This window comes from Trematomus bernacchii, unplaced genomic scaffold, assembly GCF_902827165.1.
Source record: "Trematomus bernacchii unplaced genomic scaffold, fTreBer1.1, whole genome shotgun sequence".
In the NCBI taxonomy this organism is placed as follows: Eukaryota; Metazoa; Chordata; class Actinopteri; order Perciformes; family Nototheniidae; genus Trematomus; species Trematomus bernacchii.
The window spans coordinates 808,698-836,129 of NW_022987560.1; the positions used below are offsets into that span (position 1 = coordinate 808,698).

Here is a 27,432-nt window from a genome sequence, read left to right on the forward strand (position 1 = left end):
TGATGTTCAGGTGTATATCAGTATGTAGTGTCTCTACTTTAAAGAGTCCTCTCCTGCTGATGTTCAGGTGTATATCAGTATGTAGAGTCTCTACTTTAAAGAGTCCTCTCCTGCTGATGTTCAGGTGTATATCAGTATGTAGTGTCAATACTTTAAAGAGTCCTCTCCTGCTGATGTTCAGGTGTATATCAGTATGTAGTGTCTCTACTTTAAAGAGTCCTCTCCTGCTGATGTTCAGGTGTATATCAGTATGTAGTGTCTCTACTTTAAAGAGTCCTCTCCTGCTGATGTTCAGGTGTATATCAGTATGTAGAGTCTCTACTTTAAAGAGTCCTCTCCTGCTGATGTTCACGTTTATATCAGTATGTGGTGTCTCTACTTTAAAGAGTCCTCTCCTGCTGATGTTCAGGTGTATATCAGTATGTAGTGTCTCTACTTTAAAGAGTCCTCTCCTGCTGATGTTCAGGTGTATATCAGTAAGTAGTGTCTCTACTTTAAAGAGTCCTCTCCTGCTGATGTTCAGGTGTATATCAGTATGTGGTGTCTCTACTTTAAAGAGTCCTCTCCTGCTAATGTTCAGGTGTATATAGGTATGTAGTGTCTCTACTTTAAAGAGTCCTCTCCTGCTGATGTTCAAGTGTATATCAGTATGTAGTGTCTCTACTTTAAAGAGTCCTCTCCTGCTGATGTTCAGGTGTATATCAGTATGTAGTGTCTCTACTTTAAAGAGTCCTCTCCTGCTGATGTTCAGGTGTATATCAGTATGTAGTGTCTCTACTTTAAAGAGTCCTCTCCTGCTGATGTTCAGGTGTATATCAGTATGTGGTGTCTCTACTTTAAAGAGTCCTCTCCTGCTAATGTTCAGGTGTATATCAGTATGTAGTGTCTCTACTTTAAAGAGTCCTCTCCTGCTGATGTTCAGGTGTATATCAGTATGTGGTGTCTCTACTTTAAAGAGTCCTCTCCTGCTGATGTTCAGGTGTATATCAGTATGTAGAGTCTCTACTTTAAAGAGTTCTCTCCTGATGATGTTCAGGTGTATATCAGTATGTAGTGTCTCTACTTTAAAGAGTCCTCCTCTGCTGATGTTCAGGTGTATATCAGTATGTAGTGACTCTACTTTAAAGAGTCCTCTCCTGCTGATGTTCAGGTGTATATCAGTATGTAGTGTCTCTACTTTAAAGAGTCCTCTCCTGCTGATGTTCAGGTGTATATCAGTATGTAGTGTCTCTACTTTAAAGAGTCCTCTCCTGCTGATGTTCAGGTGTATATCAGTATGTAGTGTCTCTACTTTAAAGAGTCCTCTCCTGCTGATGTTCACGTTTATATCAGTATGTGGTGTCTCTACTTTAAAGAGTCCTCTCCTGCTGATGTTCAGGTGTATATCAGTATGTAGTGACTCTACTTTAAAGAGTCCTCTCCTGCTGATGTTCAGGTGTATATCAGTATGTAGTGTCTCTACTTTAAAGAGTCCTCTCCTGCTGATGTTCAGGTGTATATCAGTATGTAGTGTCTCTACTTTAAAGAGTCCTCTCCTGCTGATGTTCAGGTGTATATCAGTATGTAGTGTCTCTACTTTAAAGAGTCCTCTCCTGCTGATGTTCAGGTGTATATCAGTATGTAGTGTCTCTACTTTAAAGAGTCCTCTCCTGCTGATGTTCAGGTGTATATCAGTATGTAGTGTCTCTACTTTAAAGAGTCCTCTCCTGCTGATGTTCAGGTGTATATCAGTATGTAGTGACTCTACTTTAAAGAGTCCTCTCCTGCTGATGTTCAGGTGTATATCAGTATGTAGTGTCCCTACTTTAAAGAGTCCTCTCCTGCTGATGTTCAGGTGTATATCAGTATATAGTGTCTCTACTTTAAAGAGTCCTCTCCTGCTGATGTTCAGGTGTATATCAGTATGTAGTGTCTCTACTTTAAAGAGTCCTCTCCTGCTGATGTTCAGGTGTATATCAGTATGTAGAGTCTCTACTTTAAAGAGTCCTCTCCTGCTGATGTTCAGGTGTATATCAGTATGTAGTGTCTCTACTTTAAAGAGTCCTCTCCTGCTGATGTTCAGGTGTATATCAGTATGTAGTGTCTCTACTTTAAAGAGTCCTCTCCTGCTGATGTTCAGGTGTATATCAGTATGTAGTGTCTCTACTTTAAAGAGTCCTCTCCTGCTGATGTTCAGGTGTATATCAGTATGTAGAGTCTCTACTTTAAAGAGTCCTCTCCTGCTGATGTTCACGTTTATATCAGTATGTGGTGTCTCTACTTTAAAGAGTCCTCTCCTGCTGATGTTCAGGTGTATATCAGTATGTAGTGTCTCTACTTTAAAGAGTCCTCTCCTGCTGATGTTCAGGTGTATATCAGTATGTAGTGTCTCTACTTTAAAGAGTCCTCTCCTGCTGATGTTCAGGTGTATATCAGTATGTGGTGTCTCTACTTTAAAGAGTCCTCTCCTGCTAATGTTCAGGTGTATATAGGTATGTAGTGTCTCTACTTTAAAGAGTCCTCTCCTGCTGATGTTCAAGTGTATATCAGTATGTAGTGTCTCTACTTTAAAGAGTCCTCTCCTGCTGATGTGCAGGTGTATATCAGTATGTAGTGTCTCTACTTTAAAGAGTCCTCTCCTGCTGATGTTCAGGTGTATATCAGTATGTAGTGTCTCTACTTTAAAGAGTCCTCTCCTGCTGATGTTCAGGTGTATATCAGTATGTGGTGTCTCTACTTTAAAGAGTCCTCTCCTGCTAATGTTCAGGTGTATATCAGTATGTAGTGTCTCTACTTTAAAGAGTCCTCTCCTGCTGATGTTCAGGTGTATATCAGTATGTGGTGTCTCTACTTTAAAGAGTCCTCTCCTGCTGATGTTCAGGTGTATATCAGTATGTAGAGTCTCTACTTTAAAGATTCCTCTCCTGCTGATGTTCACGTTTATATCAGTATGTGGTGTCTCTACTTTAAAGAGTCCTCTCCTGCTGATGTTCAGGTGTATATCAGTATGTAGTGTCTCTACTTTAAAGAGTCCTCTCCTGCTGATGTTCAGGTGTATATCAGTATGTAGTGTCTCTACTTTAAAGAGTTCTCTCCTGATGATGTTCAGGTGTATATCTGTATGTAGTGTCTCTACTTTAAAGAGTCCTCTCCTGCTGATGTTCAGGTGTATATCAGTATGTAGTGACTCTACTTTAAAGAGTCCTCTCCTGCTGATGTTCAGGTGTATATCAGTATGTAGTGTCTCTACTTTAAAGAGTCCTCTCCTGCTGATGTTCAGGTGTATATCAGTATGTAGTGTCTCTACTTTAAAGAGTCCTCTCCTGCTGATGTTCAGGTGTATATCAGTATGTAGTGTCTCTACTTTAAAGAGTCCTCTCCTGCTGATGTTCAGGTGTATATCAGTATGTAGTGTCTCTACTTTAAAGAGTCCTCTCCTGCTGATGTTCAGGTGTATATCAGTATGTAGTGTCTCTACTTTAAAGAGTCCTCTCCTGCTGATGTTCAGGTGTATATCAGTATGTAGTGTCTCTACTTTAAAGAGTCCTCTCCTGATGATGTTCAGGTGTATATCAGTATGTAGTGTCTCTACTTTAAAGAGTCCTCTCCTGCTGATGTTCAGGTGTATATCAGTATGTAGTGTCTCTACTTTAAAGAGTCCTCTCCTGCTGATGTTCAGGTGTATCTTGTGCCTGCATGGATTCTCAGCAAGAGTTGCAGCGGCTGAAGATTCTGCTCTCCTAACGGCAGCTCGCGATCGGCGTGTTGGAGACCCCTGAATTAAATTATCAAGTCACCTCAAGTCAGAAGGCTCAAGTCCAAGTCAAGTCCCGAGTCATTGGTGTTCAAGTCCAAGTCGAGTCGCAAGTCTTTTGTGATTTTGTCAAGTCGAGTCCAAAGTCATCAAATTGGTAACTCGAGTCTGAATCGAGTCCAAGTCATGTGACTCGAGTCCACACCTCTGGTATGTAGTGTCTCTACTTTAAAGAGTCCTCTCCTGCTGATGTTCAGGTGTATATCAGTATGTAGTGTCTCTACTTTAAAGAGTCCTCTCCTGCTGATGTTCAGGTGTATATCAGTATGTAGTGTCTCTACTTTAAAGAGTCCTCTCCTGCTGATGTTCAGGTGTATATCAGTATGTAGTGTCTCTACTTTAAAGAGTCCTCTCCTGCTGATGTTCAGGTGTATATCAGTATGTAGTGTCTCTACATGTCTCCATGCTTTAATGTTCAAAAAGCTCTTTATGTTTCTCATACTGCCTGTGCTGCAGCACCTCTTTTCACCCTCTGTCTGAAACCAGAGTCCAAAACCCCTAAAACTAAGGGCCTCTTTAACTGTTAATGCTTCTTTCTGCCTCATTCCAGTGTGCGACGGTTTGTGTTTTAGACGCCGTGTCAAGTTGACCGTCTGACTGACTGACATCCTTTCACTTTCTAAAACAAAAAACACACGGGTCACATCCCCCTCCTGTCCATCACACACACACACACACACACACACACACACACACACACACACACACACACACACACACACACACACACACACACACACACACACACACCCAGGGGAGAGCTCTCTGACTGACAGACAGCCATGTGTTGAAGTGAGATCAGTGTGTGTGTGTTTTCACTGCTTTTTTGGATCTTTGAGTTATTTTCTTTGCAACTGTCTCAGTTCTGTCTCCGGCGTTCATGTTTTTATCTGTCTTGTTTACTTTGTAAGCTTCTTGTGGGAGCTTTCACTCGCTCTGTTTTGGCTTTTTTCACATGTTTGAGCAATGTGAAAGTATGTGCAGAGACCATGTAGGATCCAGAGTTCAGGTCTAACTTCCAATTGCATGGAACGACTTGCTGTCAGGTCATTTCCCACTGAACCTGAAGTCAGTGGGTTTTCTTGGCTGATCATCGTTGTTAACCTGTGTGTCTTGACATGAGCTTTAAATGTATTGTGCCGAGCTAGTAGGGATCATCTCCAACCAGTCATTGGTCTGCAGTCTTCAAACTCCACCTCCTACACTGGAAAAAACAAGTGAATCAATAATGAAACAAGCTGTTTTCACTTGAAATAAGTACAACAATCTGCCAATAGAACAAGTGAATATTTGCTTGGTACGATTTCTTGAAAAAATAAGGGACATTTAGATAAATCAGATCTGAGAGAACTTATTTTAAACTATATTTGACCAGAATCAGGAAATGTTGTGTTACAATATAAGCCACAAATGCTCAAAAGTGTTCTGTTTTCTGATGTTAGTTTGGTGATTTCCTAATAAATGTGTATGTGTTTCATCTGATATACAACTTAAAGTGGACCTATCATGCTATATTAGAATAATATAGTGTAGGACCATACCTATATAAGGCATATTTATACTTTTTTTTTTTCAAAATACCAAACAGATCATGCATTTTAGCCATGCCTCATTTCGCTCAATTTGACCATTTCTAGCTCTGTTTTAGCAAGGGTTGATTCAGTGAGAACAGCACCACCTACAGGCCTGGCATATGTACTACAGCGTCTCCAGCGCTTTGGAACGGCAATGGCCGTGGCTGTCTCCTCCTGATTGGTGGAGTTGGCCCAATAGCCGTAGCGCCACCGTCCTGACGTCAGGACAGTGTTCAAATCTGGATCAGTTTTTATCAGATCCGTTGCAGCCCCTTTTTTAGAGATTTGGGTATGGAGGAAAATAGAGAGGGTTGTGTTTTCTGACACTTGGTGAGTTCCCTGGAACACCGGGGACACATATTCATGTGTAAAAGACGTACAAAAGTGCATTTTGCATGATAGGTCCCCTTTAAACAAAGATTATTTCACTTAACAAGATGATGCATTGTCTAAAAACAAGACCTGATATCTCACTGCAGTGTTACTTCTGAAGTTATGATGTCTTATATCAGGTGTAGAGACATATTCTGACTAGATGTTAGACACATATACTTGGCAAGATTTCGAGTTTTTGTAGTGTAGCTAATAAACAATACTCTATTTCTGTTCTACATCCACAGATCTACCAAAATTCAAACAATAGTTGCTTTGTTGTGCATCAAATGTGAGGCATGTGTGACTGTTTGACTCGGACATTAGATCGTTTTGCTGAACTGAGATGAAAGAACACATTTTAATATTTAAACAAATGTTGATCCCATTTCTGAGAAGTTCTGAATCAAGCAACAGGTGTCAGTTTATACTCATCTGCAATTCATTTTCATTTGGACTGCCATGAAATGAATAATGCAGTGTATTTACATCGAATAAAAACACTTTTCGTGTGCGGTAACATTCTTCTGCTGCACTGAAATAATCCAAATGAAAGAAACGTTATCACATTTGCAGACGTCATGGTTAGTAATGAACACAGTCAGTATGTGACATCGATTATCTGTGCTTTCCAAATGAAAAATGCTTTGGTTTTGCATTCAGACATAAGCTTTCTAAAGTCTGCACACGTCCAAAGGGTTACGTTTATGATGCACTCAGTCCTGAATTGTTGATAACCAGACTCATCCTCTCAAATAAAGAGGTTGACAGTCTCAGAAAATTGTGAGTTTTGTGCCACTTCAAGACCTGAAATGAACATGTGAACTGCTTTAAGGACAGTGTGCATCTGCAGTGCGTTCACATGAGATCCTATACCGACTGATGGATGGATTTATTGACTGATTGATCGACTGAACGAGTGAAATCTCAGCCTTCGCTCCATTATCCATCCCATTATCCTCTCTCTCAACACTCTGAGCTGCAGGCTGCAGATTACAGCCGCTCTCATCTGGATCTCATCAGCTTTCAGGCCGGCTCGCTGGTTAAAAGCTTATTTTTCATTCAGGAGAAACAAAAGGGGGGTTCAGAGTGATTTAGGGTCACGCTGCATGAGGCCGGAGGAAAATAAAAGCAACTCCATGTCTTCAGGGGGGGGCGAGGAGAAGAAGGAACAGCACGCCGACTTCAGGACAGAAGTTCTTCGCTTTTCTACGTGTGTGTGTGTGTGTGTGTGTGTGTGTGTGTGTGTGTGTGTGTGTGTGTGTGTGTGTGTGTGTGTGTGTGTGTGTGTGTGTGTGTGTGTGTGTGTGTGTGTGTGTGTGTGTGTGTGTGTGTGTGTGTGTGTGTGTGTGTGTGTGTGTGCAGCAGTGTTTCCTCTCTGTAATGTCTGTAACATGTGCTGGATCGTTACGGGATGACTTTGCCAAACACCATAAATCCATTTGTGGAGGAATTGTTTCCCAATATTCCTCGTTGCACAACGCCGTCGTAAAAAACCCCAAAAAGAACTGCATCTCCTGACCTGTTACGAGATGACATCACAGAGTCAGACACTGGAGGGGAGGTCGTTGTTTTAATAGTTTTGAATGTAGGTTATCTGGTCAGAGTTCAAGTCCTGGAGAGGGAACACAAACTGATATAATAAAAGTACAAATGGAGCCTGATGGGAGCTGTTATTTCACACGTAGTTAAATATATGTATCATATTTTAACGTGGACTAAGGAAGGAACCAGAAGCCGGCAGACAGGAAGTGAGCATCTGGAAGTCAGGGGTGTCCAAACTACGGCCCGGGGGCCAAATCCGGCCCGCGAGCCATTTTGAATCGGCCCTCAGCTAATTCAAAAAGTATAGTGAAGCCCACAAATTAAACTTGTGCTTGTCTTATATTTTGTAAGTATATACGCTCAAATATATTACACAGTATTCATGTGTTAGTTTTTAAAACATGTTCTAACAAATTTAAGTTGACTTATTTACATATCAAGCTTGAAATAGACCCTTCATGTTTCCTCTTATGATGAGCAATCTGAGGCTTCTGTTTTAAGGGATGATCTGCTAACACATTAAATGAAACCCTATAGAGAGCTGGGATAGGGTTTTTGTTTCTTAAAGCATGTTCAAGCATCAACATTTGATTGATTTTGCTAACTTATAACTTAACTTATGAGGCGATAAACCTCACCTATACACTGGAGAAAATGCTGCTCCAAAAACGAGTAAATATATAATAAAAACAAGGTGTTTTCTCTTTTAATAAGTGAACAAATCTGCCAATAGAACAAGTACAAAATGGCTTGTTAAGATTTCTGGAAGTAAAGATGGGATAATTAGATAAATGACATCTTGTGTTTAGCTGGGAGAACTTATTGAACTATATTTGACCAGAATTGGGGAATTTGTAACAAAAAAAGACAGAAATGTTCAGACGCTTTCTGTTTCCTGATGTTAGTTGGAGATGTTCCTAAAAAATAAGATGTCTTTAAGAGACTTTGACTTAAAAAGATGCTTAAGATGCCTTGTCTAAAAACAAGACTGAAGTTATTAAGTCTTATATCAAGTGTAACGACGTATTAGACAAATATACTTGGCAAGATTTGCAGTGTAGTGAGCGGCCCAGCGCTTCGTATATCTTTCTGCATGTGGCCCTCGGTGAAAAGGGTTCGGACACCTCTGGTCTAAGTGTTTGCAGAAACTCTACGATAACCATCAGGGTTTCAATACATCGCGCCAAGCATTGACCTTTTCTATGATGAGCTTAGGAGTGATGCAATAAACCATACTTGACAATAGCCACGATATTTAAAACAATAATATATTAACTTTAAACATCATCCTAATTAACCCCCAAATAGGCTCTAATGGTAAATAACGCTCATGAACACATCTTATGCTAATTGCCCAACATGCAAGTGAGCATCCTGGAGTTTCTATGTGCTGTGGATCTATACTACTCATTTCTATCCTCAGCATTTCTCATCACCTCTGCCTCCTCTCGTATTCCCACATGTTGAGCAACGCCTGTTTGTTGCTTCTCTGCCATCTTTCTGGACTCTTCCTCTTCATCAGATTCAGCTTTGAAGCTTCTCTTCTCTCATGTTTGGTTTCAATGTTCTCCACACCACATTTTCACAACTATATGCACGTGTGTCTCGGTCTACTTTTCAAACAAACTCACTCTCTGTGGTCCAGCTGGGCTGAAAAAGAAAGGGACGTGTGCAAAAACTGTTGTGCATGTAGTTAACACCTGTACTGTTGCATAGGGAGTTTATAATATCTTACATTTGTAACATACACTAATGCTGGTTAATCACATCTAACCCTCCTGTCGCGCTCGTTCCCCCCCTTACTCTGGTGTTCCCGGTGAAATATGACTTTTGACTGCTCTTACTTTAACACAAAAGCCATTCATTATCACCACCATATAATTCAAAAACCCTTTAAAGCTTTACACAATGTCTCAGACGACTGGTTTATATGAATACCTGCAGGGACTGAACAGAGAAAAGACTGAAAGTGTTTTCCCCAATTCACATTTTGTCCATTTTTGGGTTACCCATTCATTTCCTATGACTGCTATCATCATGGGTGTTACAACGATGACTAAACCACTCAAAAATCAATGAAAGCGTTGATCAGTAATTGCATATGTTCAAATGCCGACTGGAGGATATCATGAGGCCTTGAAGCAAAGGTACACGTTCTGTTCTATATATCTATGTATCGTCTTTTTGAGTCATTCACCTCATCCATGCAGAGCAGCACCACTTGCTCTAGGGAACACACACACTCACACACACACACACACACACACACACACACACACCAACACACCCACACCACACACACACACACCCACCACACACACACCCACACACCACACACACCCACCCACCCCCCACACTCACCACACACACACAACCACACACCCACTCACACACACAACACACTCACTCACCACACACCAGCATACCACTCACACACACCACCCCACCCACACACACCCCACCACTGCTCACACACCCCCACCACCCACTCCCACCCACTTACCCCACTCCCAACACACACACCCTCACACCACACCCCCCCCCCACACACCCCCCTCGTTCCCCCCCGCTCCCCACCACCATTACACCCCACCCCCCCCCCACCACCACACACAACACCCCACCCCCGCCCCCCCACCCGCACCCCACTTTCACGTTCCCCACACTCACACCCCCACCCACTCTCCCCCCCCCCCCCCCACATCTCGCCTCCCCCCACCACTCTCACACACACACACACACACACACACACACACACACACACGGTCACGGTCACACACGCACGCACACACACACACACACACACTCTCACACACACACACACACATGCTCACACACACACACTCTCACACACACACACACACACACACTCACACACACACACACACACATATGCACTCACACACACTCACACACTCACACACACACACACACACACTCACACACACACACACACACACACACACACACACACACACACACACTCACACACGTTTAACTTCATGGCTCTGTGCTGCTAACAAGGTGAATGGTTGCAGGCAAGAATTAGACGCATATCCACCTGATTAAAAGAACATTTCTTATTTTTACGTTGTGTTTTTGTAACCAAGACAACACATTTTAATCAATAGGTGCTAGAGAAGCCTACGGATACACATTTTGTTTACATTTAGAAAGTGTCATGCTAGATGTTTCCACTTTTCCAGCCTATATTCTGAGATAACTGAGTTCATTGATCAAACATGAGACTGATATTATCATCTAACTTTGTGCAAGTCTTTTCCAAAGCTATTCCTTTCACTATGATAGGCTGAATGCATGGCCCTGTTGATGCCCACATGTTGATATTAATACAAACATCTGATTATGTTTGTGTTGTTTTCTTCAGGAGGAAATGCTGTGACGGGTTCAGGTTTGTGATGGGCCAGTGCGTTCCTGAAAGTAGGTCAACCAAACACACCATGCTCTATATGTTGCTCATTGTATCTCACATCTGAATCACAGAATCCAAATATAATCTCTCCACCACAGCAGCTGTTTGTAGATGAGAACAAGCTGCACTAAACTCAGCCTGGAGACACATTTCTCCCTGTGGACCTCCAGAGAAGTCCACATAATGAACGAGGGAGAAACTGCCCACATGTGCTGTAAATAAATGTGTAATTGTGATGATTGGACTTATATAATCATGATCAGGATGTCTTATAACTGTCCTGACAAATTGATTTAGTGTCTACAGTGAAAATATAGACTTTAGTGTGTCTCCAGAGAGTCAAAGTGATTAATTTCAGCCACTAGAGGGCGCTGTTTCTCCATGAACACACAGAGAACAATACATATACTGTATGTAGTCAAAAGTGATCAATAATTATCTCCTGTTTTATGTAATTTAACCGATTTATTTCCCTTTTTTTGGTCCCAGGAAGAGGCTATGATAAGACTGCATGGGTTAGATAATATATATATATATTTTGGTTCATTCTTTATATTTAAAAGGCCTTCTTTTACAGCAGACACTTTGGCTATGTTTTATAATATAGTGTTCATGTATGTAAGTGTGTCCACATTTCTGAAACTAAGTGTGAAACTTTTCCACTGCAGTAAAACTAAATTGTCCATGGGTGTAGAACACATCCTGATCCCATAATGCAATGTAATTGATACCATGCTGCACCTGCCAGTGACGAAGGAACAGTAATTATGATTCATAACAAAGTGTCACATTGGATTCAGCAGGGAGGAGTCAAGAGGGGAGCAACCTGTGTGTGCAGGTGTTTCAAGAGTCCCCAACGCCATGAACATCTTTTTCATTTATTATTTACACCTTAGCTTTTTCTACTTCATGTCAAAATGTCTCCTGTGAGTAAAGGCCTTTGTGGAGCTGGTGATAAAGACTGGAGAGATTCATGATGAGGACTTTTAGTCTCTCTCGTGTGTGTCCGTGCGTGTGTGTGTGTGTGTGTGTGTGTGTGTGTGTGTGTGTGTGTGTGTGTGTGTGTGTGTGTGTGTGTGTGCGTGCGTGCGTGCGTGCGTGAAAACATCATAACATGAATCATCTCTCTCTCTCTGTGTGTGTGTGTGTGTGTGTGTGTGTGTGTGTGTGTGTGTGTGTGCGTGTGTGTGTGTGTGTGTGTGTGCTTGTGTGTGTGTGTGTGTGTGTATGCGTGTGTGTGTGTGTGTGTGTGTGTGTGTGTGTGTGTGTATGCGTGTGTGTGTGTGTGTGTGTGTGTGTGTGTATGCGTGTGTGTGTGTGTGTGTGTGTGTGTGTGTGTGTGTGTGTGTGTGTGTGTTGTATGCGTGTGTATGCGTGTGTGTGTGTGTGTGTGTGTGTGTGTGTGTGTGTGTGTGTGTGTGTGTGTGTGTGTGTGTGTAGCTGTAGATGTGTGTGCAGCGTCTCCCTGTGAGCAGCAGTGTACGGATAACTTTGGACGGGTCGTCTGCACGTGTTACCATGGTTACCGCTTCGACCGGGAGAGACACCGGAGCCACAAAAGTCCGTACTGCCTCGGTGAGTACTCTGATACTTTACTGAAGTATAAGTACTCAGAGCATGTACTTGAGTCAAATTTGAAGTACTCAGATCCTGTACTGAAAGTAGAAGTACTCAGATCTTGTACTTGAGATAAAATAAAAGTACTCAGATAAAAATATAAATGAATAAGCATATGAAGAAGTAAGTAAAAAGTGAAGTAGGTCAAGTATACGATAAGGTCAAATTAGATAATAAAAACAATAAAAAAAAATATTTATAATTTGATGTTTCTCTTGATCCCTGCAGACATTGATGAGTGTGAGCAGCCGGACAGCAGTGTGTGTGATCAGGAGTGTGTGAACACGGTGGGCAGCTTCCTGTGCCGTTGCCATAGCGACTACATCCTGGCACCGGACCAGCGCTCCTGCATCCCTGTGCACAACTGTGAGTTTCTGATAAAAATGTACCAGCTAACTCAGAATCAGAAAGCTTCTCTAGGACTTAAAGGTCCCCTATCATACTGTTTCTCATCAATATATTACAGGTCTCAGATATACAGAACATGTCTCTGAAGTGTTTGTCTGAAACACCAAACAGATCATTGCAGCATCCCATAATCCCCTCTGTTTCAGCCCTGTTTCCAAAGTGCTGATTCTCTGTCTGTTACTTTAGATGAAAAAAAGGAGCCCCTCCCCACGCCCCTCTGAGAGAGATTTGGTTAAAAAGAACACAATAGGCGCTTTCACACCGGAGTTCTTTTCCCAGGAATAGTTCCGATAGTTCCTGGGATTTTGCGTTCACACCGAAAAGATCTGGAACTAGAACTTTTTTTTGCGAACCTTTTCACCCCTTTTTAGTCCCTGCTAGAGAGCAGGGACTTTCCTGGGGAGAAAAAGGTTCCAATTTCTGATTGGCTGGGCGGATTGCAAACCACGCCCCGTAAAAATCTGAAGCCGCCATTTTATTTGCTCGCGTTAGCATTATTAGCATTAGCATTAGTCCAGCGCACCAACGGAGAGAGTCTAACTTATGGCAACACAAAAGAAAACATGGGAGCGGTGGAGATGAGGAGGTGTCGGCGTTCTGGCGATTTACTCGGAATGCTTCAGTAGAAGCTGCTGGGAGTCCCAGCAGCTTCTACTGAAGCCAGTCCCCGACTTCCGGCCGGGGACTTCGGGTGGCAGTATACGCCGTGAAGTTGTTTGCGGCCTGCCAGTAAACCCAAAGCAGAAGAAGAAGAAGTGACGTCAGCGGCTTCATTTGCATAATCTTCCCTCAGGAACTTATTCTGGTGTGAACGCGATCTGCTAGATAGTTCAGGAATTAAAGAGTTCCGGGGACTATTGCTGGGAAAAGTACTTGGTGTGAAAGCGCCTAATGGTGCTCTAGGAGGAGATTCAGGTGATAAGGTGGGGGGGGGTTACCTTGGTTGGTTATTGGCTAATGGTTACACAAGCCAAAAAATCATGATGACATCATAAAGTAGCCAAAATCTGATCAGCTGATTTTCAGACAGGTTTTTATAGAAATGGATCAGGACAAAAAGTGAGAGAATCTTTTTTCCTGAAACTTTCAGAATCTCTTTACACAGAGGGGACACATGTTGATGTAGAAGAGACATGAAGAAGAGGGGACACATGTTGATGTAGAAGAGACATGAAGAAGAGGGGACACATGTTGATGTAGAAGAGACATGAAGAAGAGGGGACACATGTTGATGTAGAAGAGACATGAAGAAGAGGGGACACATGTTGATGTAGAAGAGACATGAAGAAGAGGGGACACATGTTGATGTAGAAGAGACATGAAGAAGAGGGGACATGTGTTGATGTAGAAGAGACATGAAGAAGAGGGGACACATGTTGATGTAGAAGAGACATGAAGAAGAGGGGACACATGTTGATGTAGAAGAGACATGAAGAAGAGGGGACACATGTTGATGTATAAAAGGCATAAACAAGTGGATTTTGCACAATAGGTGACCTTTAATGAGTGCATTCCTCTGCAGTGAGTTCCTCGGGGAAGTCAGACACCCTGATGAGCGCCGGCAGCTGCTCCTTCACCTGCCAGGATTTCATCTCCATGAAGAGCAGTCTGCTTCAGCTGAAACTGAGGCTGGGAAACACTCAGTCCCCAAATCAGGTAACAGCGTCCAAAACACGTCTCATTGATTCTGACAGCAACGTTTCTGATAGGGCCGTGGGTGTAAAGCCCGCCCACATTTTAGATATCACGTCATATCAGACGTAAATCTGGATCAGCTCCGTTGTTCCCCCGTTTTTAGAGATGTGGGTACGGAGGAAAAGAGAGAGGGTTTAGTTTTCTGACACTTTGTGAGTTCCCTGACACACCGGGGACACATATTTATGTATAAAAGACATCAAAAAGTGCATTTTGCTTGATAGGAGACCTTTAAGGGTGAAATAAATCCTACCTGGTTTTTCCTCCAGTACCACTAAAAGCTAATATATATATATATTCCCTCTCATGTCTGCAGGTTCCTGGCCTGGTTAACAGCAGTGACAAACCGTCTCTGAGGACAGGAAAGAGTCCGGACAGTTTCTCAGGACCTCCAGGACCTCCAGGAGCTCCAGGGGTCCCAGGTAACGTAGATATAACTGTAACAGTGAGGGTAGAAAAGAGGTAGAGTAGAAATAACTTTGAGGTTAGAAAAGAGGTAACATAGAAAGAACTGTAAATGTGAGGTTAGAAAAGAGGTAGAGTGGAAATAACTTTGAGGTTAGAAAAGAGGTAACGTAGAAAGAACTGTAAATGTGAGGTTAGAAAAGAGGTAGAGTAGAAATAACTGTGGGGCTCCAGATATGAGCACAATTTCAAGTTTTCAAGTTTCAAGGCTTTATTAGCCGCTTTCACACCATGTACTTTGCGGTACTTAGTCCCCGGTTCTTAGTCCCCCCGAACTTTTTAGTCCATGGGACTGTCCTAGTAGATCGCGTTCACACCGGAATAAGGGAGGATTAGGCAAATGAAGCCGCTGACGTCACTTCTTCTTCTACTGCTTTGGGTTTACTGGCAGGCCGCAAACAACTTCACGGCGTATACTGCCACTCGAAGTCCCGGAGTCCCCCGGAGTTGGGGGCTGGCTTCAGTAGAAGCTGCTGGTTAGCGTCTTCCGAGTAAATCGCCAGAAGCGCCGACACCTCCTCATCACTCCACCGCTCCCATGTTTTCTTTTGTGTTGCCATAAGTTAGTCTCTCTCCGTTGGTGCGCGGGGCTAATGCTAATGCTAATAATGCTAATGCGAGCAAATAAAATGGCGGCTTCACAAAACTTTTCGGAGTTTTACGGGGCGTGGTTTGCAATTAGCCCAGCCATCAGAAATTGTTAGTGTGGCCGACCAACACAGTCTCACGGCATTTCGTGTTATAGTCACGAAATTAATCTATTGATTCGTGTTCACCAACACGATTTCGCCATTTTTTTCGTGTCACACAGAACGATTTTAAAAGCAATGTAAATAATAACAAATTAGAAGGAAAAACTGATAAAAAAAATTACAGATTTAAGTATTCTGACACAGAACGATTTTAGAAGCAATGTATTTATATTGGTAGTATGTTTCGTGCCTGCACCAAATAATAACAAATTAGAAGGAAAAAAAGATGACATAAAATACAGAGCCATTTCTTTTCCTCACTGACGGCAAAAAAACTCAGACATTATACAATTTAAAATAAAAGGGATAGGGTTAGGCTTAGGGTAAGATATTGAGTAAGAACATGTGTTTATGAACCACACAGCTTCTGGTCTTCCAAGACCCGACCGGACAAAAAGACGTGTTGCAGGCACGAAACATACTACCAATAGAAATACATTGCATTTAAAATCGTTCTGTGTGACACGAAAAAAAGGTGAAAATCGTGTTGGTGAACACGAATCAATAGATTAAATTAATTTCGTGACTAATAACACGAAATGCCGTGAGACTGGGTTGGGCCGACACACCCACGAACCTTTTTCTCCCCAGAAAGTCCCTGCTCTCTAGCAGGAACTATCTGGGGTGAAAAGGTTTGCGCAAACTAGGGACTAGTTCCAGATCTTTTTGGTGTGAAAAGTACTCCGGTGTGAAAGCGCCTATTGTCATGTGCTACAGTGCAGATATGGCAAAAACAGATAAAATAGTGCAAGAGAATGTTTGATATGTTCAATTAAATACAAATGAAATAGAAATAATGCAAGAAGAGTCTATACAAGTAAATGGAATATGATATATTCGATAAATAATTAGCAAGATGCAATCAGATGAATGTTTATGGATGTTCTTTAAAAGGTTCAGGTGTTTAATAATCTTATGGCCTGTGGGATGAAACTGTCCTGGGAGAGCTTGCAATTAATGCAGTCAGTTTACAAGTTGATGAATAAGAGAAATGAAGAGGGTAGAGAGGAAACTTTAGAAAGTGTGTTGGAAAATAACACATCACATTTAGGCTGGCCAACATCATAGTCTCTGATCCCCATCGTTTGGTGCCATCTGTTGTTGTGACTTTGTAATTACATCAAAAAGTCTAGACCCTGAATATAAGACGACCCCTCTATCTATCTATCTGTCTATCTATCTATCTATCTATCTATCTATCTATCTATCTATCTATCCATCCATCTATCTATCTATCTATCTATCTATCTATCTATCTATCTATCTATCTATCTATCTATCTATCTATCTATCTATCTATCTATCTATCTATCTATCTATCTATCTATCTATCCATCCATCCATCCATCCATCCATCTATCTATCTATCTATCCATCCATCCATCCATCCATCTATCTATCTGTCCGTCCGTCCGTCCGTCCGTCCGTCCGTCCGTCCGTCCGTCCGTCCGTCCGTCCGTCCGTCCGTCCGTCCGTCCGTCCGTCCGTCCGTCCATCCATCCATCCATCCATCCATCCATCCATCCATCCATCCATCTATCTATCTATCTATCTATCTATCTATATAAAATATTCTTATATTCGGGTCAATAAAAGTAAGTGTGATTTTGATGCCTATCCTATTTTTAAAAGTTCCCCTCTCCTCCCAGGACACCCAGGGGAGCCGGGGAAGAGAGGGGACCCCGGGGACAGAGGTCTGCCGGGCCCTCGAGGTCCGAGGGGAAACATGGGGCCCGTGGGACCAGAACCGGACCTGAAGCACATGAAGAGGGGCCGCAGGGGGCCTGTGGTGAGAGGAAAAACTGTTTATATAATGTAGGGGGTTACCACGTCTGAGTTTCAGATTATTGACTCTAAGGAGCTCAAAGAAGTGTCTCAAAGCCTCAGTGTGTTCGATGATACAGGAAACATATGAATGTTAACTGGTGTTACATGAACAACCAACTTTATATCCACTGTGAGGTCACATGGTGCAGTCAGTTTTTACCTACCGTTTTAGAGCCTCAAGTTTGTCATTTTGGCCATCTTGATTTTTGGACAGGCTGACAGAGAGCTGAACAAGATGTCTTTTGACCTTTTAAAAAGAGTGTCCACTGGTCTTCATAACAAATGTCTTGTTATCTTGACTAACTTTCTAATTCATGTCTAATCGTACTTTCAGGGCTCCACTGGGGCGACAGGAACAGATGGACTCAAGGTCAATATCACACGTCTTTATTCCCCTCATTTGTGCTCTGAACTCTTGTCTTTATGTGTCTTTGTTTGCATGTGTAGTCTTCTACTGTCTACATGTGCCTTTAGCCACATCTCACTGACAGCTGGTATCTATAGATAAACATATAACAAGTCAACCTTAGCTGATTGGCACGTACAGCTCTTTTGTATCACACATGTTGAATTTGGTTTAATTTGGTCTCATCTACAGGGAGACCGAGGAACTCCAGGTCCCAGAGGTCCACCGGTAAGTTTACATTTCAAACTCACAGTTGATTCACAATTTAAAGCTACTGTATACATCTACTCATAAATAAGATTTAAAAAGCCACCGTTACATGTTCTAAGTTTATAACCTGCCTCGTTTATCCACATTTTGCAAACATGACATGACATTGAAATTGCAAATACAAAACTCTGCAACAAGCTGAAAAAACACAACGGAGACCAGGGGACACTAAAGAGTGACGCACACAGCTGGGAGACCAGGGGACACTAAAGAGTGACGCACACAGCTGGGAGACCAGGGGACACTAAAGAGTGACGCACACAGCTGGGAGACCAGGGGACACTAAAGAGTGACGCACACAGCTGGGAGACCAGGGGACACTAAAGAGTGACGCACACAGCTGGGAGACCAGGGGACACTAAAGAGTGACGCACACAGCTGGGAGACTAGGGGACACTAAAGAGTGACACACACAGCTGGGGGGACTCACACAGTGGCGGGAAGATGGCGGAGTGAGAAGTAACAACGTTGCAGGCTCGTAGAAAAAGTTTAGATTTTAGTCCTTGACTGTAAAACTAACAGGCAATAGCTTATTCATGATACACTTTAAGTTATTATAGAAGCTTAAATAGTCACATTTTACTTTAATTCTCCAGTTACCAACACTTTTGACATAAAGTGCCTGCTAGCATGACCGACCACGATTACAACTTAAAAGTTCTCCGTGAGGCGTGTGACGACTCGGATATTGAGGACATGGAAGCGGACAACTCTAAGGGACACAAAATAAATCGGGACCACACACCAACTAAAGGACCGAATCCAAAGAAATCGAAGGTTCACGGCGAAACACAAATGGCAGAGGATAGCAACAGCACCATTCTCCAGGCAATTCAAGTCTTATCCGGAAAAATGGATGAACAGACAGAGCTGTTAAGAAAGTTTGAAAAACGCATTGAAGCAAACACTGAAGCAGCTAAAGAAAATAAGAAAGACATTTCTGCTCTTCAGAAAAAGTTTGATGATCTTCTAAAAGATAACACTTTACTACGTAAGTCTGGCGAGGAGCAAGCCCGCTACAAACGGAGGTGGAATCTGAGGATGAATGGTCTGCCTGAAAAAGAAGGAGAAAACACAAGAGAAGCTGTGATCGGGATACTCACAAGAGTTGTTCCGCTGTCTGTGGAGAAGCTGCGTGACTCAGTGGACACTGTCCATCGGCTGGGTATGAAGGGTAATGCAGCTACTTCCAACAACACACCGCGGTCAATCATCATTCAGTTCGGGATGAGGACTGTTCGTGACGAGATCTGGAAAAAGTCCAAAGATGCGAGAGTCTGCAGCGAGATGCACATTCGTTTCAAAGAGGATTTCTCCAAGGAGGACCGGGAGGCTCGCTCCAAGCTGTGGCCACTGGTTCAAGAAGCCAGGAGAAAGGGGAAGAGAGCCTTTTTGAAGGAAGGCTTCGCGCTGATTGACAACAAAAGAGTGGACCCGGAATAAAGTGAAAAACACCGCAGTAATTAACTGGAAGGACAGGGAGCAGGTTTTCTGTCCTCAGTAGGTATGCTGAAGTTCTCAGTTTGAGTGTTTGATTGGACTTGTCTCAGGTTATATTCAAAATGTTGTGAGCTATTGCACTAAATATGTTTGTTAAGGGCTACGTTACTCACTCCTGCGCATCGATATAACATTCCTTTGCGCATTTTCTTAAAGATTCTATCTTTGCTCTTTCAATGTTATCTTTCATATCCTTAAATGCTAGGGGGCTAAAAAACAATGTGAAACGTAAGGCAATTTTTCTTTTTTGTAAGGAACAAAAAGCAAATTGTGTTTTTCTGCAAGAAACTCATTCTGCAGAGGCAGACACTAAGTTCTGGAAAGTACAATGGGGAGACAACATTTTTTTCAGCCATGGAACAACACATTCGGCTGGAGTGATGATTTTATTTAACAGGTTACCTGGAAATATAATTGACCACAGGAGTGATACAAACGGTCATTGGCTAATGGTTGTGACTGATGTTAATGGGTCTAATTACATACTGGTGTGTGTTTATGGGTATAACAGAAAGATTCAAAACAATAATTTTCTTTCAATCTTGTGCCAAAAATTAGAGGAATGGAAAGCACTTTATATGACTGATAAGATTATAATCGGAGGGGATTTTAATGTAGTTCCTGATGAGTGGTTAGATCGTCTTCCTTTAAGGGGACAATGTCATAATTTTAATGATTCTATTATTCACTTGGCCTCTAAACTTAATTTAACTGATGTTTGGAGAATAAATAATCCCTCAAAATCACAATATACCTGGTTTAACTCTTCTAACAATGGTCAGTGCTCTAGGCTCGATTATTGGTTAATCTCTACTAGTTTAACTAATAATGTCTCAAAGTGTGACATTTCAGCATCACCTCTGACGGATCACTGTGTCCTCTCTTTGTCCTTTTTACTATGCAACTTCAGTCCCAATCTTAAACCTATATGGAAATTCAATAATAGTCTTTTGGAGAATGCAGATTTTTGTAGAGAGATCAAACAACTGATAAAAGAAACTCTGGCTTTGGATATGTCATCTCTCAGTAAATGGGAATGGTTTAAATTTAGTGTGAGACAGATTGCGATAAAATCCTGTAAATACTCTTCTAGATTAAAGAAACAAAAACAACAAGAGATGACAAGTGCAATTAATAATTTATGCCTTAAAGCTGAGTTATCATTGGATGAGCAAATTCAACTGAACAATTTACAAACTCAATTAGACAACATGTATTTGGAAAAAGCAAAGGGAGCTTTTATTCGTTCGAGAGCCCGATGGATTGAGCAAGGAGAGAAAAACACTTCTTATTTCTTCAATCTTGAAAAGCAAAGACAAGTGAAAAAGAAAATCCAAAAACTGATTATTAATGATGTCACTATTGAAAATCAAGACCAGATAAATGAAGAAATTAGACTTTTTTATAGCAATTTATATAACTCAAAGTTTTCTAAAGAAAATTGTGATAACTTTTTTAGTAAAATTACAGAATTCAAAAAGACAATAGATTATTCTTTTAAACAGTATATGGACGATGGACTAAAAATTGAAGAATTAGATAGTGCATTACTGCAAATGTCTGGTGGCAAATCACCAGGGCTGGATGGTTTAACCATAGAGTTTTATAAATGTTTTTGGTCAGATGTGCGAGAAATGCTTTATAAGGCGTTCACAGATTGCATTTCAGCAGGAAACCTTTCGCCAACCATGAAACATGGCCTTATTACCTTAATTCCAAAACCAAATAAAAATAATCTTTTGTTGGATAATTGGAGACCTATTACCCTGTTATGTAATGATTACAAACTTTTAGCACATGTTTATGCTAACAGGTTAAACTCGGGTCTGAATCAACTAATAGATGAATGTCAATCAGCCTTTATAAAGGGCAGAAGTATTCATAACCATACCAGACTGATATTGGATATGCTTGATTACCAGGAGTTTATTGATACTGAAGGTCTCGTACTATTTCTGGATTTTTACAAGGCTTTTGATACTGTTGAACATTCCTTTTTAATGGAAACTCTGACATTTCTGGGTTTTGGTGAACATTTCTGCAACATAATTAGGATGCTCTACTCGGACATTTATAGTTCTGTATCTTTGAACCCTGGAATGAGCCCTAGGTTTAAGGTTTTACGTGGTATTCGACAGGGTTGTCCTATTTCCCCCAAATTATTTATTCTGACCACCCAAGTATTAACAACGCTTATTATAAAGAATCACAAAATATTAGGCATTACCCTCTTTGACAAAGAGTTCAAAATTAGTCAATTTGCGGATGACACATCCATTTTCCTAAAGAATAAATCCATGGTAAAGGAAACTCTTAACACAATTTCAATTTTTTCAAAAGCATCAGGGTTATCTCTTAATCTTTCAAAATGTGAATTACTCCCTATCCATTCATGTGATGATTCCACTATTGACTCTATTAGAGTGGTACCTGAGGTGAAATATTTGGGAATAACATTATCTAAAAATTATATCAGGAGAGAAGATCTTAATATTTGTAACCGTATCACAGATATGAAGAAATCTCTCAGTCGTTGGTTAACTAGAGATCTTACTATTTTTGGCAGAGTTCTTCTTACTAAAGCAGAAGGTATATCTAAACTTATTTATCCATGCCACTCATGTTTTGTCTCTTCGGCTAATATAAAAAAAGCCAACTCAATTATTTTCCAATTCTTGTGGAGAAATAAAACTCACTACATTAAAAAGTCACAGCTTGTTAAAGAATATGATAAAGGCGGAATTAAAGCTTTAGACTTTGAATCGATGATTGGAACAATTAAAATAAAATGGTTGAAAGCCTTTTTGTCCCAGCCAGAATCCATGTGGTTCCATATTCCAAAGGCCATATTTAAACGTCTAGGAGGGTTTGATTTTCTTTTAAAATGTGATTTTGAGGTTAATAAGATTCCGACCAAATTGTCAAATTTTCATAAGCAGATACTTCATTATTGGAAGATGATATTTACCCACAATTTTTCTCCTCATGGATCTACGTTATGGAACAATAGAGTGATTATCATAAACAGAAAATCCTTGTTTAGGAGTGATTGGCATGAGAGGGGTATTTTGTTTGTTAGAGATTTACTAGATTGCAATGGTAAACTGCTAGATTTTTTGGCCTTTTCAACGAAATACAATATAACGTGTACTGCTAAAGATTATAACAAAATCTGTAAAGCAATTCCTGTACCACTTATTGGAATGATTCATAATACTTTACTGTACTCAAATGTTGTATCAGTTTTACCTAATTTGGAAATTATTGGCGATACTCTTAAGAATAACAAATCTATTAATGCTTCCCTGAAATCCCACATTTTTCACAATTTTAACAGAGGCTTATTTCCTCAAGTGACCGATTTAGACACTTTATCTGTAATGGAAAAAGCTCTATCTTATTTTATAAAATGGCCTATTTCCCCTAAAGCAAAAGAAACTCATTTTAAAATTGTTCATAAAATCTACCCGGTTTCTACTTTTTTAAATTCAAGATTTAAATTTGAAGTGGAACCATGTTCCTTTTGTAATTTATCTGATGAATCGTTGGAACATTTATTTTTCTCTTGCCCCTTTTCTGAATTGTTTTGGTCGAATGTGAGAGATTGGTTGTTACTTAAATTAACAAATATTCCGGCCTTCAAAATATATCACATTTTATATTATATTGATAATTTGGACTCTCCCATTTCTGATTTGGTAAATATAATTATTATTTTGGGTAAATACCATTTACATTGTAGTAAATGGAGAGGAGGCAAGCCCTCCTTTCCCTGTTTCATAAATGAGTTCAAGTCCTTTTTTCTGTCCCTTAGAAAAATACAATCTTGTAACCTGTCTATAAAGATTTGCAATGACATTTCCAAATGGTTATTATTTTAAGTAAGCTTAATGCCTCTTAAATGTTTTTGTGCCTTTATGCTTTTTTCTTTCCCCCTGGCTCTTACTGGATGTATTAGTTATGTTTTTTTGTCTTATTGTGAATGAATGTCTTGAACTTATGTTGATAAGTTGATGATATCCTCACCGAGCTTTTGTATGTTTAAAAAAATGTTCAATAAAAAAAAATAAAAAAAAAAAAAAAAAAAAAAAAAACACACAGCTGGGAGACAAGGGGACACTAAAGAGTGACGCACACAGCTGGGAGACCAGGGGACACTAAAGAGTGACGCACACAGCTGGGAGACCAGGGGACACTAAAGAGTGACGCACACAGCTGGGAGACCAGGGGGACACTAAAGAGAGACGCACACAGCTGGGAGACCAGGGGACACTAAAGAGTGACGCACACAGCTGGGAGACCAGGGGACACTAAAGAGTGACGCACACAGCTGGGAGACCAGGGGACACTAAAGAGTGACGCACACAGCTGGGAGACCAGGGGGACACTAAAGAGAGACGCACACAGCTGGGAGACCAGGGGACACTAAAGAGTGACGCACACAGCTGGGAGACCAGGGGACACTAAAGAGTGACGCACACAGCTGGGAGACCAGGGGACACTAAAGAGTGACGCACACAGCAGGGACCGGAGCGCTTGGTGACGTTCAGGATTATAAAGCTGGTGACGTTCCGATCACATTGTTAAAAATAATCCTAAATGTTGGGTACGTCTCCAGTGACACTGTCCCCTGGTTTCCATTGTGTTTTGGGGCTTTGCACAAGGGTGCAGCCGTCGTCCAGCGGATTATTGGGCCTCACATCTCCAAAAAGGAAACCCAGATTACTGCTCCTCAAACCCAAATGATTCCTCAGGCTCATTAACCAATCCCTCTCTCCTCTCTCCTCTCTCCTCTCTCCTCTCTCCTCTCTCTCTCTCCTCTCTTCTCTCCTCTCTCCTCTCCTCTCTCCTCTCTCTCCTCTCTCCTCTCTCCTCTCTCCTCTCTTCTCTCCTCTCCCTCTCCTCTCTCCTCTTTCCTCTCCTCTCTCCTCCCTCCCAGGGCCCCCCCGGCTCCTTCGACTTCCTCCTGCTGATGATGGCCGACATCCGTAACGACATCATCGAGCTCCAGGAGAAGGTGTTCGGGGAGCGGAGGGGCATCACTCCGGATAACCCAACGCACTCCAGCGGGGAGATGGACTTTGTGGAGTGGGGCTCCGGACAGGGAGACCTCCTGCTGAGCACCTGAACCCCGACGTGAGAAACAAAGACTCTTTGGGAGGGAGAATCTGACACAGACAGTACAACTGAGAAGAAGAAGTGACTCTCTGAACCACTCCTTTTGTTACCTAAAGCCGGTATCTCGGCACCGAAACCGTAATTTCGAAAACACACCGGTGAGTTCTGACTTGGCTTGTTGTCAGCCGGTAACCAGCTGCCCAGACACTTCGAGGGAAAAAGATGAACGGGGCGTTCGGGTGCCGTGGGAAGAACCTCCTTTTATTAATGTTCTTCACAGTTAACAGTTAAACTGACACTGCATTACATACAACTAAGACTAGACACTTTTCCTTATCTGACCACTTTCTCTATCCCTCCGTCTCTCTCTTCATACCTCCGCACTTCGGCCATCACTTTTATACACACACAGACTCCAAAACCCACAACCCCTTGCGGCTGCTACTCTCAATAGTGACCGGCCAGGCCTGTAACAAATGAAAATTTGAGAGTGAGGGGAGTGTGTGAGGATTGAGGTGAGTGTGTGTTCAGGACACAGAGCGAGGAAGATTCGTATTTATGTCTGAACCACTTCAAAGGATGAACTTTATCGTCTGCATCCCTTCCTCTTCCTGAGTCTGCAGCCAATGGGAGCTCTGCAGCTCCCCTGAGGCGCCTTCAGGAGCTCATTCAGGACGTTTATGATTATTTCAATCCCAATCCTGTTGGACTAACTCAGAAATGTTTGAAGTATTTTTTTGTACAACTCAAGTTCAAGATCGTAAAACATTTAGCACAAAGTGTGTTCATATATTTAATTAAAGTGGACCTATCATGCTATATTTGAATAATAGAATGTAGGACCATACCTCTATAAGGCATATTTATACTTTTTTTTTTTCAAAATACCAAACATCATGCATTTTAGCCATGCCTCATTTTGCTCAATTTGACAATTTCTAGCTCTGGGCAGATTCAGTGAGAACAGCACCATCTACAGGCCTGGCATATGTACTACAGCGTCTCCAGCGCTTTCGAACGGCAATGTCGTGGTTGTCTCCTCCTGATTGGTGGAGTTGGCCCAATAGTCGTAGCGCCACTGTCCTGACGTCAGGACAGTGTTCAAATCTGGATCAGTTTTTATCAGATCCGTTGCAGCCCCTTTTTTAGAGATTTGGGTATGGAGGAAAATAGAGAGGGTTGTGTTTTCTGACACTTGGTGAGTTCCCTGGAACACCGGGGACACATATTCATGTAGAAAAGACGTACAAAAGTGCATTTTGCATGATAGGTCCCCTTTAAAGAGAGAGTGTAAATATGTAAGACTTCCAATGTTTGGACATTTTTCAAAGAGTAGAAGCTGCTTCTCAATCAGAGGACATATGACATTTGCATCAGGAATAAAATGACTCTTCCAACCAAAACACAGGCGTGGTGAGCGTGAATATATTCTGAATGATGGCCTGAAGGAACCAGATCCAGAGGGAAGAGGGTCTCACATGTTGTACTGGGAAGCACTCACTGCTCAATAAAGGTTTTTCTGACTCTAAATTTAAACTGTATACATGTTGATGTTTTATCAATGGTTCGTCCAATAGCAAAGACCTCATCAACACAATTCTCACAAAGAAGGGCCAAAGGTAAGTGCATCAAAAATGGTGTTGTCAAAATAAGAATGTGAGCAAAAACACAACACCAAAACAAAGAAGAGATGGCCATAAACAAACTAAATAAAGGAACCGTTTTTTTATATATGAAGAGAGTAAGAGGAGAAAATACCGTTCTCTGTCCGTCTAATAATTGTGAAACGACCACAAGCTGCCGGTTAGCTTAGTTTAGCATGAACACTTGAAAAAGGGGTGGATGTTTCCATTCTTAATGCTAACTTGAAGCTAAGCTAACCAGCTGCTGGTGTTGATATGTCTTCAGAGTTATTCTCAATGTCAGGTGAAAAGCTGGAGCTGAAACTGTTGCTTAATAAATAGAGAATAGACCGGACACAGGGCTTGCCAAGATTGACAGTACCAATTAGGAACCTGCCCAGTTATGCTCTGACCTTTATTGCTGTGACACCAGCTTGTTGACTATTACAAATATCATACAACCGTCGATAAAATCCTCATAACTCCTTCAGTATTTGTCAATTAGATCAGCTGCTTTTACGTCTTGAAGGACATTTTAATGTTGGATAAAGAAAGAAAGACAAGATATGACTATATCTGCTCCCTGAAGTGAAGCCTCTCCACCAGCAGAGGGCGCTAAATCACAGTTTATCTCCACTGCAGCTGAGGTGAGGAAACCAAAGTACGTTTTCACAGCTCAACATGTATAACAACCACCCTCAAAAGTGCTCATACTTTCCCGAAAACGCAGTGTGAAGTACGTTCATCACGGGGGAGCTTCTGCCCCCGGATCATTATCCTCTGGTGAACTGTAGCGTGGCTGAGTGTCGTTACAGAGGTGTGAGGAGCAGAGGTCAGAGGTCAAATGAACAGCTGGAGGGATGATTATAGACCACAGGCTGTCAGAGGGCCTGTCACAGCTCGAAGTCTGAAGATTAACACACACACACACACACACACACACACACACACACACACACACACACACACACACACACACACACACACACACAAACCATTTGATCTGTTCACCCTGTCTGGCCTTTCTCTTCGTCT

The 27,432-nt window shown here is 41.6% G+C and overlaps 1 protein-coding gene across 1 annotated transcript in view; it reads left to right on the plus strand.

Annotated features, from left to right (window-relative positions):
- Nucleotides 1-25,614, plus strand: part of LOC117477345 (collagen and calcium-binding EGF domain-containing protein 1-like) — an 83,710-nt gene extending 58,096 nt beyond the window's left edge. Inside the window, exons 3-11 of the mRNA XM_034124038.1 lie at nucleotides 10,673-10,725; nucleotides 12,158-12,292; nucleotides 12,563-12,700; nucleotides 14,265-14,398; nucleotides 14,754-14,859; nucleotides 17,304-17,443; nucleotides 17,816-17,851; nucleotides 18,080-18,115; nucleotides 24,597-25,614. Coding sequence (XP_033979929.1) covers nucleotides 10,673-10,725; nucleotides 12,158-12,292; nucleotides 12,563-12,700; nucleotides 14,265-14,398; nucleotides 14,754-14,859; nucleotides 17,304-17,443; nucleotides 17,816-17,851; nucleotides 18,080-18,115; nucleotides 24,597-24,785 — 967 coding nt within the window. The 3' untranslated portion in view covers nucleotides 24,786-25,614. The remainder of the gene's footprint in view (nucleotides 1-10,672; nucleotides 10,726-12,157; nucleotides 12,293-12,562; nucleotides 12,701-14,264; nucleotides 14,399-14,753; nucleotides 14,860-17,303; nucleotides 17,444-17,815; nucleotides 17,852-18,079; nucleotides 18,116-24,596) is intronic.
- Nucleotides 25,615-27,432: the final 1,818 nt, after the last annotated feature.